The sequence below is a fragment of the Halictus rubicundus genome, chromosome 11, assembly GCF_050948215.1.
Source record: "Halictus rubicundus isolate RS-2024b chromosome 11, iyHalRubi1_principal, whole genome shotgun sequence".
Classification (NCBI taxonomy): Eukaryota; Metazoa; Arthropoda; class Insecta; order Hymenoptera; family Halictidae; genus Halictus; species Halictus rubicundus.
In genome coordinates, this window is record NC_135159.1 from 9,915,367 (window position 1) to 9,929,891 (window position 14,525).

At 41.5% G+C, this 14,525-nt stretch overlaps 2 protein-coding genes across 2 annotated transcripts in view; both read left to right on the top strand.

Annotated features, from left to right (window-relative positions):
• Galphao (G protein alpha o subunit) overlaps nucleotides 1-5,802 on the top strand; it is a 34,282-nt gene extending 28,480 nt beyond the window's left edge. Inside the window, exon 10 of the mRNA XM_076796487.1 lies at nucleotides 662-5,802. Within this exon, the coding sequence (XP_076652602.1) occupies nucleotides 662-849 (188 nt within the window). The 3' untranslated portion in view covers nucleotides 850-5,802. The remainder of the gene's footprint in view (nucleotides 1-661) is intronic.
• Nucleotides 5,803-11,512: 5,710 nt separating this feature from the next.
• The window catches only part of LOC143358931 (metabotropic glycine receptor), a 152,756-nt gene continuing 149,743 nt past the window's right edge, over nucleotides 11,513-14,525 (top strand). Inside the window, exon 1 of the mRNA XM_076796469.1 lies at nucleotides 11,513-12,964. Within this exon, the coding sequence (XP_076652584.1) occupies nucleotides 11,656-12,964 (1,309 nt within the window). The 5' untranslated portion in view covers nucleotides 11,513-11,655. The remainder of the gene's footprint in view (nucleotides 12,965-14,525) is intronic.

A 14,525-nucleotide genomic window follows, 5' to 3' on the forward strand; every position in this document is an offset into this window, starting at 1 on the left:
TACATTCCCGCCAATATACGATATGACTGAATGAATCATGTTGTTGCCAAAGTCGCTCTCCGCGTCATAACTCCATTGATTTTCATAAACATTTCTTTATTTTATTACTGTTCAATCGAACATCAATTTTTACATCATTTTTAACCTATGCTTTCCTCCATATCAAATACAATTAATATTCAATATTTTATTATTCATTTACTCAAGTGTATACCTTGTTATTTACATTAAACATTTTAAGAACTTTTCATACATAAAATGAACCGGGGTTCATATCGCAAAACGATTTTCACACAAACAAACAACGATTCTAAACAAGATCAACCTACTTCATAATAACCTAGAAATCCTCAATACAGTCCTAAAGTTGAGAATTTGTCCGTGTTTATAATAATATTCCTCAAACTCTGAGGTCCTCACCGAAAAACGATTTCCAAATTCGAATTTGGCGCCCCGCGGCGTGCAAGAGTCATGGTGGTTTCCGGCGCGGTGCCGGAACAATTGAAAGTGCATCGCCACGGTGATTCCTCGTTAATTTGGAACGATCACGCTAGCTGACTCAGTCCTAATCAGTCCGTATAGGTTGCACGCGTGAATATGTTACTTTCTCCCCTATTGTTAACCATTATTAACGCATTACTTTTTGTTTCCCATTGTTCAGGAGCGCAAGAGTACAGCGAGGCCGCCGCGTACATCCAGGCGCAATTCGAGGCGAATAACAAGACAGGCAATAAGGAGATCTACTGCCACACGACTTGCGCCACTGATACAACCAACATTCAGTTCGTGTTCGACGCAGTCACAGATGTCATTATCGCCAATAATCTTCGTGGCTGCGGTCTCTATTAGGATAAATATTCCCGTCGTGGAGCCGATCGACCGATACACACTCACACACACACACACGGACACAGGAGACATGTATTGCGAGCACGTGGGAGCGCATGAGAGAGAGAATGAGAGACCGAGAGACTGAAACCAACACTACTGGCGAGAAAGGGGACCGAGAGAAAGAGGTTGGAAGAAAGCGAGACTGGAGAGAACGCGAGAACGAGAGCGAGAGAGAACGAGAGAATGGAAGAGAGAACGAGAACGAGAGAGATATATATATACTTGTGTGTACCACCGCTACTACTACCGACCACCTGCGGATACCTTCTCAACTTTTTTATCAACTGCCCTTTCGACTATTTCTTCTTTTACGGGGACCGAAACACCCGGGCCGCTCCTTTGTCTACTCGCGGGACCCGCATTCTGGACAACGGAGGCTGCTGGGAGCTCGAATTCTGAATCTAACCTCTCTGCGATGGTCCCTCCGCTTGACTCTGCCAAGATTTATATCCTCTTTCTCCGAAGAATACACTGTGGATCCTCGTAATAGCTGGCCATCTCCTGTTACTTCAACGTAGGAGTCGCGTGGACAAGTATTACGACTGTCACATTTCACGTGTATTCTTTCGCTGAAGAGGAACGTAACAATTCTGATCGGGGGTCACCGGGGAATCCCTATGCAATCTATTAGATCGCCAGGAGAACAATGGCGATACCTGTCTGCCATTTTGTAAATTGTAGAAATTTAAAGAGTCAACGAGAGGGAGCAGCCCAGTCGTGCTCTCGAGTTGTCACAACAAACAACAGGATTTATTGTTTCTCGAACGCTGCCACGAATGTCCGAGTCGAGTCCATATGGCCCGTCGACTAAGGAGCACCCTGTGTACACTTCTTCAAAACATCCTCGCGTAAACGAAGAAGAAGAAGAAGAAAAGAATTTCATAAACAACGGGATTCTACGAGAATAGCTGTCTCGAAGAGACCGAGAAGAATATCGAAGGGAGACTCACCAAAGATTGATCCAGATTTTTTCATGGATATCGCGACGAATCGCACAAAGACCAATCACGAAACACATAGGGGATCTTATGGATGCTCTATCTTGGTTTTATTGCCGAGTCACTGACACTGAGGGTGTAGGGCTACCTTTGGGCAGAGAGTCGTTGACGTGGTCATTCGGAGAACCTTTGCATTGAAAGTATACAGAGTGATTCATAGTTAGCAAGATTGTAGATCAATGGCAGCGATTATTTTATTTTAGTTTTTTTTTTTAAAGTAGGACCATGAAGTTGGACCTAAAGACACTGTAGTCATCGTGACGGGGAAGATTGCTGTTATAATTGATGGTGTATACTGTTAATTATAATAATAGTTCAATTAGAACACTATCACTTTCTACATATTCACAGATGGGCGGGGCTGGGGGCCCTGAGCAGTCAATCAACGCCGGCGTTGCTATAGTGACGCCTAGAGTGGTGGTCAATGGCGCGAATTTGGAAAGGACCTTCGCGTTTTGAATTTTTTTTTACGAAGAATGATGAATAGAATAATCAACGAGGAAGCTAGGAAACTTAGGGTTGAGAGCGTGAGGATTCTGTATACGGTTCTGTAAACGGAAACTTCGTTTTAGGTTATAAACAAATTTTAGGTCATGAATGACGCTATTGACCGATGACTTTGTGCCCCGGGTGGTCCAGGACGCTTTGTAATATAAAATCCAATTTTCCTTTGTCTCGTGTACGATTATTGTTCAAACATGTTCGCTTTACTTCGAGTATGTTACGTTCATGAACGATCGCACAGGTCGCGCACAACAAATCGTCATTTAATTACACACGTGTTTTGCAGTTGTTCGAATATCAATGAACTGCAAACGCCAGGCCATTCGATCTGTTCTTTTGGGTTGGAAGACTGAACCGTAAAAGTTCGAAGCGTGGGACGGTCGAAGTCAACAATTTTTTTTGTTACAAAAAACATTCAACTCAACGGCGTGCAACAATGTGGCAAATTTCTTTTTTATCTAAACTGCGAGAGTTCGAACATGAAACAACTTGCAAGAAAACTGTTTAACACCGATACGGACAATCCAAGGATTTTTAAAATTCTACTGAAATTGATTAATTAAAGAATTGAAGAAAATTGTTTCATGTTGTTCGGAGGATCTTTGAATTCGATCATTTTCCAAGGTCGTCTCGTTTGATCAGTACGCACATCTACTCACAAACTTACAGACATTCTCGCACAATCACACGCGCGCGCACATGTATACATACATATTTCGAGAAATGTTCCAGCAAAAAACGTTGCGATCCTTGAATTTCCGATGTTGGAGCAGTTTAGGCTCTCCTGCAGACCTAATGTTTTTAAATATTTTTTTATCTTCGCTGAGTTCACCTCGGACAGAGTACCATTTTCAGTTGACCATCGCTTTTCATGATCATTTGTCGAGGGAATTTTTCTATTGGCTCTGAAAGGATACCAGGACAGTCGAACAACTACAAATGAAACATTCCACATACAAGTACAGTCTTTTTTCGTTTTTAATTTAATGTATAATCAATTGCAGCTGCAAAGAATCGTTTAAAAATTTTATTTGTTTGTTGACGGGCTATTCAGTGTTTCTTGAGCTACAGATTTCGTTATGGTTAACAAAAGATGAATAATTGATTGGGAGAGGTTTTGTTAGACGAAATTTCACGATAGGGAACAAAAGATTGCAGTTGCAACTCCACGCTACTTAATTGTAATTTAATTAATAACCGAGAAGGGTGTTTGACCAAAAAGAACCAAAGAATCGAGTAGAACAATAATTACGATGTAACGAACAAAAAGTATTCTCGAAAAACAATCCGAATTAAATATATAAAATGGAGGCCAAAAATTTAACTTTTAAACTCTTCTTTCGATTACGAGTACCGAGAAGATAAACGTTTATGATAAAGCGGACAAAAACATTCTTTTCATTTCGACATTGAGTTTCGTTTTTATTTTTACGCCGATTTTGAGAATTATTTTTATATATCGTTAGTTAAATCTAGGGATAAAAGGAAAATAGTATTACTGTCACCGCCGTTGCTATATTATTATAAAATTAATATATATATATAAATATATATATAAATTTTAGGGTTACGGATTAATTAATTAAGTATTCCTATATGTAGTAGCTATAATTATGTATAAATAATTTCACGTATAGAATTTCTAGTCAAGTTAGAAGAAAAAAACGTACTAGCTCGTTAAAAAACACGATCGGGAATCTAATTTTCGTGTATACAATTTTTTCGTTCGATGCTAATCATGTACAATCTGGTCGTTAATTGAAAAAAGATATCAAGCGTCTAATTAAAAAATTAAGTTTGTACATTTATCGCGGGTGGAGGCTCTATCGATAAAACAGAATCGACACTTCGTTCGAGGCGCGAAATTCGAATTGAAAATTTTAGAGTTTCATTACCCACTGGTTTTTTCGAACGAAAATTCTATCAGCGTTCACTAAGGAACTGTTTTGCGAGGAATGACAATGAAAAACTTGAGAATTTGAGCTACCGGGTGGCCAAGAAACAAGTTGACTCTATTATATTAGTTATAACATTTTTTAAAATTGATTTAAACTTGATTTTATTTTTACAGTACTTTTTAAATACATTTGTACTCTCAATAAATTGTCATAATGTTTTCGTGTCTCTGAGATATGATAAATGTAGAGTAATTTTGAAATGGACAGGAAACCAATGACTACTTGAAATATATTCAACTTATTCTTAGGTTAGGACTAACCTATAACGTATAAATTTATAACTATTGTTTTGATAGAAATTAATAATTTTCTGTTCACTGTTAAACAAGTCAATTATATTATTGTCCACGCTGTAGCTCATTGTTCAATGTATGTATTCATACGTAACTTTTGTTCACGCTACAACTGAGATTGTACCATCGTTTATGGTACAATTTTGTGAAAGGTATCATGTATCAGAGAATAATAATACGATAGCGTAATTGAACTAGAAAATATACATATACACATATATTTTCCTTTCGGTTGAAGAATATGTATATTTTTCAGTGATTCATTTGTTTCTTTTTCCCGGTTAGGTTAAAAAAAAAACTAGTAAATTATGTTGACTAGCCCATAGTCAGAGAAAAACTTGCCAATGTTTCTTGGAGGTGCTTTTAGATTAACAAGGACGACTATAAAACGAAGTTGTATCAAGAGCCACTTTCAGGAACAGTATTTTTTTTTACTCGTTTTGTAGGATAACTATTTTTTCTTTATCGCCATATCGTTTTCGGGATTATTCTTTTCCTTATTGATTGTCTCGGCGCTTTTCTTTCTCCATCGTTTTCGGTGTTTCGTTCGTCGAACGTGAAATTCAGGGATTTCTCTCCTACAAATTCTGCATTGGCCAGTGGCGGATCATGCGTTCGAGGAGCCCCCGACAAAATTTGGGAGCTCCAACCTAAACAAATTCGCATTCCTGAGAGGAAACAAATCATTTTTTATTTAAGAAATGTGATATGATCTGCCACTGTGCTCAACTATACTCCCCCCCCCCTTGTTCAAATATTTCTCACGAACCCGCGCTCAACGATACCCATTTCGCAATACTATACACGTTTTTATCAACATTGTACCAGTCGCTAAGCGATTTTCAATTTGCAATTCCTTGACGACATTCGATCGACTTTGGCTACCGTCGAAACGTGATTTTCCAAGTGGGAAATCCATTAACAAATTGCACATTGAAATATTGATTGCCGGCTACAATGGAATCGGAACAAAAATATTAGACGATGTGCGATAACATCGTTAGCGAAAGAGGAAAAATAAAGAATGAAAAATATTTTTAACGATGACGAGGTTACGAGAAAGTCTGGAGTATGAATATTTCGAATGCGTGTGTGTGTGAGTGAGAAAGAGAGAGAGAGAGAGAGAGAGAGAAAGAGAGCGAGACAGAGTGAGAGAGAGGGAGAAGAGAGAGAGAGAGAGAAAGAGAGAGAAATAATTGTGACAAGCGGACGAAGAATGAAAAAGTATCGTGTTGTAAGAAAACTTCAGTCAGGGATTATGAAAGAACAAAAACAAAAAACAGAATTGCAATAACGATTCTATTGACGGTATTGCCAAAATTGTTATTCGCGATTTGAACGTGGCGCCACGGTTTTCTGGCGAAGGGGATAGGTGGCCGCGTGGTGGGGGTAGGAAAGTGGGCGGGGCGAGTGCGGGTGTTACTAACACTAGTGTTATTATCGTAATTGTAACGATTAATGGTAACGATCATAATCTTATCGATAAACGCTAAATGATAATAAGGGACGTGAACGGAACAGTGAAGAGAAGAGGACGAATAGAAAAAGACGAGGAACACGAAGAAGAGGATGGAAATGGGAACATCTGGGAAAGAGTTTTACAGTGTTTTGCGAGATCGAACGATTTAAATAACGCGCCCGAAACCGAATCGTTTCGTAAAATCATTCATAGACTTGACGAATCGACGCCGTTTCTTTCTTACTTTTACCTTTTCATTCTTTTATCGTGAAGAAACAAAGTGAGAGAGTGAGAGAGAAAGAATGAGAGAATGAGGGAGCCAGAGAGTGAAAGAGAGAGAGAAAGGATGAGAAAAAGGATAGAGGGTGAAAGAGACTATTGTGAATGGCCGACAGTGGGGAGGGGATTTCCCGTCGATGAAGAGGGAAATGCCGCGAGAGGAGAATGCTCTCTCATTATACATATATAAATATATATAATTATTATGTAATAATTGTCCATACATCTTGAAATGTCGAAATAAACGAACAAACAAAGGTTCAGAGGTTCTTGTTTCGGCGAGTGTACTTGAACGATATCCAATCATTCGTTTTCGTTTTCGGGGTCGCAAATCAAACGCGGGGTCGTTTTTAAATTCTTTAACGAATTAATAAGTCTCCTATTGTAAAGAGCGATCTTCTAGCTTTAGTTGGAACCCTCAAACATCAGAAAATCTGAACGGGAAAGCATTCAAGGATTATTTTTACTCCTGCACCGATGATTCTTGCCGCATTTCCCATAAGACACAGTGTAAATTCCGGCAAGAATCATTTGCTTCTGAAAATCTCAAAATAGCGCCACTTGACGTAGCGGCAAACCGCTCAAACTGTTAGCCAAATGTTACCATCAGGTGGTAATTTACGGATAACGATAGGTGGCGCCACTTGAAATAATAGAAGAGAACCTTCTGTGCAGATAAGTTACCATCAAGTGTACCGACTGTCGGTACCGTTTGCCTAACAGTTTGAGCGTTTTGCCGCTACGCGGAATGGCGCTGTACGGACATTTATACACAGCAGATGATTCTTGCCGGAATTTATATAGTGTCTTATGGGAACCGCGGCAAGAATCATTTGCGCCTTACTTAACTAATTTAAAATATTAATAAAAACATGGTAAAAATAATTGCACGGATGAGGTACAGGAGTAGACTAATCACCATATGGGGTTTCGTGTCTCATATAAAATAACTCGTTTTCTTACATCGTCTACACTGACAAACGATAAATGTTGGAACTCGAATCGGGACAACCGCCTAACTGCTGCACGCCGTGTAACGAACATATAATAGCTAGGAATCTGTGATTTTATTCGATTCTATTTTTTCTTTTAATTTTGTACAAATTTGATTCCTGCGCAATTAAATCTTCGATATATTTGGATTTTTAGTACGTTATCGTTAATAAATTTAATGGGAAAAGTACCAACCACAAAGAGTATTTCTTTAGCTTTCGTTCGAGCCCCCAAAGATTAAAATAGTACCATGCGAAAGTGTTAAAATATTATTTATTATTCAAGCGAAAATGATTCTTGCCGCTTTTCCCATAAGACACAGTGTAAATTCCGGCAAGAATCATCTGCTTTTGAAAATCTCAAAATAGCGCCACTTGACGTAGCGGCAAAACGCTCAAACTGTTAGCCAAATGTTACCATCAGGGGGTAATGTACCGATAACGATAGGTGGCGCCACTTGGAATAATGGAAGAGAACCTTCTATGCAGATAAGTTACCATCAAATGTATCGACTGTCGGTAATGTTTGTCTAACAGTTTGAGCGTTTTGCCGCTACGCGGAATGGCGCTGTACGGACATTTATACACAGCAGATGATTCTTGCCGAAATTTATATGGTGTCTTATGGGAAAAGCGGCAAGAATCATTTGCGCCTTACTTAACTAATTTAAAATATTAATAAAAACATGGTAATATGGGATTTACCATATGGACTTTATGATAGATGTACATTTACATAACCAGCATCGGTATTTTCGGTTTCATATCAAGAAACAACGCGAGATGATCTGTTGCAGTTGTGCAGCCGATGGTAATCCGTGCTCTCAATTTACAGTCGACGATAACAGAAGTTTATTGCTGGCCAGTGGCCTTGCATTAGAATGTTGCCTACTTTCAAAGTTAAAAAACAAATTGGGGACTGTGTATGTTTGCACCGTTCACGATTTGGTGAAACACGGTACAGAAAATTCGGAATTAAAAAAAGAACTGTCACAAGTATCATCCTGAAACTTTATGAGTTTGTTCACGATTGTTTGTAGGATATACAGTAATTTTTCCGCATTAAAGTGTCCTCTGTGTTCAAAGTTATAGCTAAAATTTTACTGCGCATCGATGACGCGAAATCGATTAGGTTTCGCCTCGTTCGGCCGGAAAATCGTTGGAAAGCTGGTGACACGTAGATCACCGTCGCCATCGCAGCATCAGCATCAGCAACAAGTGTCCAAAGAAGTTTCTCATTGTGTCTAGCGGAAACTGGTCTCCCCAGATCGGATTTAAAAATCAATTGTTAGCAATGCGTTACACTGTCACGCCATTATGTGTCCGTTAATCGGGGAATTCACAGGTCGACAGTGTTCCATTCTGAAACATCGAAATACACAAACCGAAATTCAGTTTTTGACAAACTTTAATTCGCCCGCGATAAATCAATTTGTTCTTACCCTGGCGACTTTTAATCCTCGCGTATTCACGGTGGTTTCCAATTCGCAAAGCGGGAATGCAAATCCTTTTTATTGTTGCCTTGAGAAACCTTTTAGCTGGCGCGATAAATTGTTCTTTTGCTCCGGTTCTGCATAATTTATGAAAACGCGAATTTCCATGAGAATTCACAGTCTACGTAACCGTGTAAATGCTACAATTTCTCTTTCGAATAAGTTGTTTCGCCCGTAATGAATTGCAAAAAGGGGAATAATTTTTGCAAGATTTTATTGCGCACTTTGCATTGTGCCGAGCACAATTCTTTCTGCGGGCGCATTCTGGTAGACGTGTGGATCATTAACCGCTGTAATTTCAGTAGAAAAATTGCACGATTGGCAACAATTATATTTGCTATTGATATAGCTATGAATTGTTGATAAAGATGTTAGTTAAACGGTAGATTATTCAGTGTCCCATTTAAACAGCAAAATCGCGCTCGGATTCGACAGAGCAATTTTTTCAATAAACCGGAAACCTTTTTCCCAGAATTTTCGCCTCGGTCGACGATGGCCCAACACTCTGCAATCGCGTTTTTGATAGGGAACAGAGCGTTTCTATCACGTCCCTGTGCTCCACTGAACGGGGAAAAAAATATCTTGTCACAGATTGAACAAAAATAAAAGGGCGAACGGTATTTCGGCTGCAAAACGAGAAACGAGTCCCGGCGGGTTTTTGGACTCCCGAGGAAATAAGCACGGAAGACAAATACCAATTAAAAACGTTTTTTTTTTACCCTGAAGCATTTTTTTCATCGTGTGCCAGACCCCACTGAAATTTGAACGCGAAAAATGGCGAGCGACGAACGCGAAAATCTCGACGAGGAGACCAAGGACAATTTGTTTTTAATTTTCTGAAACTGTCGGCCGAGAATATTAATTTTCCTTTGATCTTAGTCCTGGGAAAATTGCTTGGAAAATGGACGTTCATAAAGCTGCTATTGTTCCACATTTTCTTCGTTCATTTAGATTTTTGTCTTTAATTAAAGTAAACATGGGTACTCATTGTGGATTACTTTAATATTTTCTCTGCTAAGTAGTGTAGCTTGAGCGTTCGTATGCGTTTGAAGTGCATTCCGAGTGCACGCAATTTGCAATTTTACATAGTCTCTTTTTCAGCACGAATTGATATACACATGAAAGGCTTTGTTTATTTTCGAAATATCAATGTCGGTGAAATATGCATTTTTCTATACGCTCCAATGCATACGAAAAATGGTCGTAAATTTCAGCTCTATCAGCCTCTTGTACCTCGTAGATCCCAACGATCTCTGATTAGCTTAATAAATAAATTGTAACGAAAAATTGATTTTTAAATTAAAACGTAGAAATGGGTGATACAAATAATGGAAATGTGTTCCAATACAACAATTCTAAAACGAAATCGTGCTAAATTGAATGGATAAATGACACAGATCTACGAAACGAATTGTTTAAATTTTCAACATACAGACATGCAACGGGGGGAAAATTTAGGGGGCGGTTCTCCATGACAATATAAGATGAAAATAAAGAATAAAGAAATTACGATTTCGGCTTCATTTTTCAATTATACAAAATTATGGATCCGTCTAAAATGCGGCAACCCGACCAACAGAGGTATACACTGCTTACGTCATAGAGGCGGGCGACAGTCGCGTATCAAGTGACAGGTACCCTAAGTGCCTCACAAGAAGTTACCTGTCAAGAATTCGGCAGGAATGAGGGTGAAAACCGTCCGATTGGGTCATTCCACACACATTTTCGGTTCTAGCCGAATTATTGGCTAAGATGTGTGACGTGAAAGCCTAACCATTCGGTGCGAGCGAGGACCCCCCCCCCTTGATACGTGACTGTCGCGCGTCTTTATGACGTAAGCAGTGTACGCTTCTGATGGTCGGGTTGCCGCATTTTAGGCGGATTTTTAATTGGTAATAACTCAAAACTGGAGCAGAAATCGCAATTTTTTTATTCTTCATTTTCGTCTTGTATTGTCTTGGAGAACCTCCCCTAAAATTTTCTCCCACCTGCAGTCGAACACCCTGCATACTACGCTTAGCAGTCCCGATCATCAAAGGCGTCGTGCTCTCTTCGCTGGTATCGCAGCTAGTAGCTTCGTTATACTTGTGCTCTAACACGCCTAACCAAATCAGAGACTGCTGAAAAACCGGTGCACATCGAACGATGCCTTCGCGGTCAGGGTTCATCGCGGCACGCGTCGCCGCCGCTCCGCACTCGAGGAAAACACGGCTCCGGTTGATTCTAATAAAATCAGTCGTCCGACTCGCGCCGGGTATCGGGGGGTTGTCATGCGCGGTAGGGGGTTAGGTGCGCGTCTCCTCGGCACAAGGGGTTGTTTCAACCCTCAGTCTGGCGGCGCGTGCTCGACTCGCGGTCTCGCACGCCGCTCTTCCCCGGGGGAACGGGTACACGCTCGTCGGAATCAGCGTCGGGAACGATGATCCGCGTGACGATGGCCTCTCACTCTAGATCCGATGATCCCACCTGAGCCTTGACCCACCTGTAGGCCGTCCGAACCGTCTCGAAAATCTCTGCGGTGCGATTTGAATGAAATGAACATAACAATCCGAATCTGGGTTCTTGGCTCCCTTTGAGCTTGCGATCCGAAGTCCGAGACCTCTCTGTCGATTGTCCCCGGGCGTAGGTGGTCCGAGTGTCAACGATGTGACAGATTGGTGGCACCTGGGATCGGTGGCAGGTCTAGAGAGATCGAGAGACAAGTGCGGGACGATGTTGGGCTCCGCGATGACGTGACCAGGTCCCGGCGAGGTTCTGCGAGGTTCAGGCCCCGAGGACGGCCTTCAAGATGCTTGTCCCTGGTGGCTGGTGCTTGCTGGCGCTGCTGGGATGCTGCTGGTCGCACCTGGTCGCCGGGTTCGATGTCCAGGAGGCGCAGATCGAACGGCCGAAGGAGCTGTTGCGCCACCAGCAGAACCACCGGCCGTCGTTCATCGAGCGAAAACTGGAGATACGCGAGGACACCGAGGCCCCGAGACACCTGGACGACCTGGAGGACGATCCGCCAGGTGGTGAGGACCCGGCGAACATCTGGAGCAGGCAGGAGACCAGCATCGAGAAGCCCGCCACGCAGATCAGACACAGCCGCTCGAGGAACCATTTCGCTAGACAGACGAAACTCGACGAGCCTGAGCTGGCTTATGCCAGCGGGAAGAGGGTCCAGGTGATTGGGAACCTGTCGCGAATCGAGGAGGCTACTTCGAAGTCCAGGGGGAGGAGTCCCGACGACCCCTCCGGGTCTATCGACGAGAGATCAACCTCGGATTTGGATAAGTTGATCACCAGGCTGTCCGAGCGTAAGAAAGACGGTAGAGGTAAGAACTCTACGGCCGTGAGGCACAGGAATAGCTCGTTGAATAAGCTGAGGAGGGTCTGGGCTGGCAACAGGGCTAGGATGTTCACTAATAGGACTGTCAGCAATTTAACTGATGTTTACGGGCATGTCGTGCATGGGGCTACCGTGGACGGCAGCAACGACTTGGACGACGTCGAGAGAGCTATTTTCGAGGACTATGATGTCTACAGTGACGGTGACGGTGGCAGGAACAGTTCCGAGCGGGAGGACTACGAGGATTACGGGAAGAAGATCGTGGAGCAGGCCAAGTCGAACAAGGAAGGCGTTCATGTGGACATTGTGACCAGGTTCTTGAGGATCATAGAGAACCAGCATTTGTTGGGGGAGAATTGTACCGCTGGGACTGATCTGAACCTTGGGGAGGGTGTAGTGGATCAGTATGCTCAGGAGAAGTTTAGGCTAGAGGCTAATCTCGCGGTGAACAGAGCGAATATGTTGACCAGGTTATGGAAGTACGCGCCCGAGGTGATGATGTCCTCGGAGTACCTGCTGCACGCTAGTGTCCTCTCGATGGTCGAGTTCGACGAGGACATATTCGCCGCTGGGAATTGCTACGACAAGTTACAGTATAAAGAACGGTGGCTCTACTGCCCCTTCGCCCACCGGCTGCAAGACCAGGATGGGATTCTTGTTAAGGATCTTGCCATCGAGTACAAGTACCTCAGCAACAGCAGCGAGTGGTTTTACATCGCCAGGAAGAACGCGGAGAAGGTGATCGCTAACAACGAACAGTTCAGTCGCGGTGAGTCGGTTGGGCGTTCATGGTTTATATTGATATTTTTGGTAATTTTATATGAAGTTATTTGATTGAAATCAATGGCAACGTATGCGCGACACTGTCCCGATTAAAATGATACCAAACACGATACCTTTTGGGTCATTTTTACTCGTTTAATTCGCGATATAGTGGAACCTCTACTATCCGAACTGATCAGTGGTTCTACTTCAATCGAGAATTGCACAGGCAAATATGCTCCGAAGTGGGTCGTCATTGTACTCATTCTAATCGGAAAAATGTCACGAATCCGTTGATAGAGATCTCATGAAAGAATAATTACAATCAAAAAAATATTTTTGGTTGGATTAGTATCGTCTTACCGATATACTTTGTCTCGATAATTAACTTCTGGTCGTAGTTTATGGTGATTATATTTGGTAGTTGTTTGACGATACAAGGATTTCGTTGAGTCTACCAAATCATGGAGTGGTCCCGAACTTCCGGGCATCGGTGTTTATGGCAAAAGGGGCACGAATCGGGATACTCAGGCTTCCGAGTTTCGGGTATCGTTGTTTCGCACGTACACAATAGTTTCTCTCTGCTCGAGGGCTTATTTTGTTTATCATCCGGGATAAGTAACCGGGGCTTGGACAAAATATTGGAAACGCGTTAACAGTGTCCTATAATCCTGTAATATAATCCTGTGTTGTGTTTTGGTAGCTAATGTTAAACTAATAATATTTACAGCAACTATAATGATATTTATGCTTAGATCTAATACAACAAAATAGTAGAAAATATTTGCAAAATTTTCTGCAACAGAGAATCTCAATTGGATCTAGTTTAGCATGTCTCTAGCTACAGTTGTGTGCCAAAAACACAATAAAATGTCGAACATTAACAAAATGGCTGCGCTTTGAATATAAAGTTTCAATTTCTTCGACGTTTCCTCTGCTTTTGAGAATGTGTAAAAATTAGGAAAAAATATATTGACGTGTCATACTAAACGAGCTATAGCTTCGTTAATTCTTTGGATACTCTGTTGGAGTAGAATAACTAATTATTTGGCAAAAAGCTCGACTTTGGCGTGGCCCGCCGAAACAAGAGAAAAATTGTATCATTCAAATTTCGCGCCATTTTTCGTTCTACAGTTTCTACGCTTTTCTTCCTTTAAAAGCACATAAAAAATTACCAGAGCGCTTCAAAATGCTATTTAAAAACTAAATTGTTCCCCCGCAATAAAATGACTGAAAATCTGATAAACAGGCTTGTTTACACAAAAACGTTAATATTCCGCGAACAAAAATGGCGCCGCAGCTTTCGAGAACTCAATTACCGTACTTTATTAACCAACATGAAACAAAGGGATTTGATCAACAATGCCTCATTGTACTGAACAATTTTATTGCAACAAAATGATTGAAAAACTGCTTCAGGCACAAAAATGAGCGTCAGCGCCGCTGGTTTCGACAAGAATCCAATTACTGTACTTTACCATCCGGGTCGCAACGAAGGCAGTTTCACAACAACATTACAACAACAATAACGTTAGAAAAAGCAACAACAACCGCGCAACCACATTACA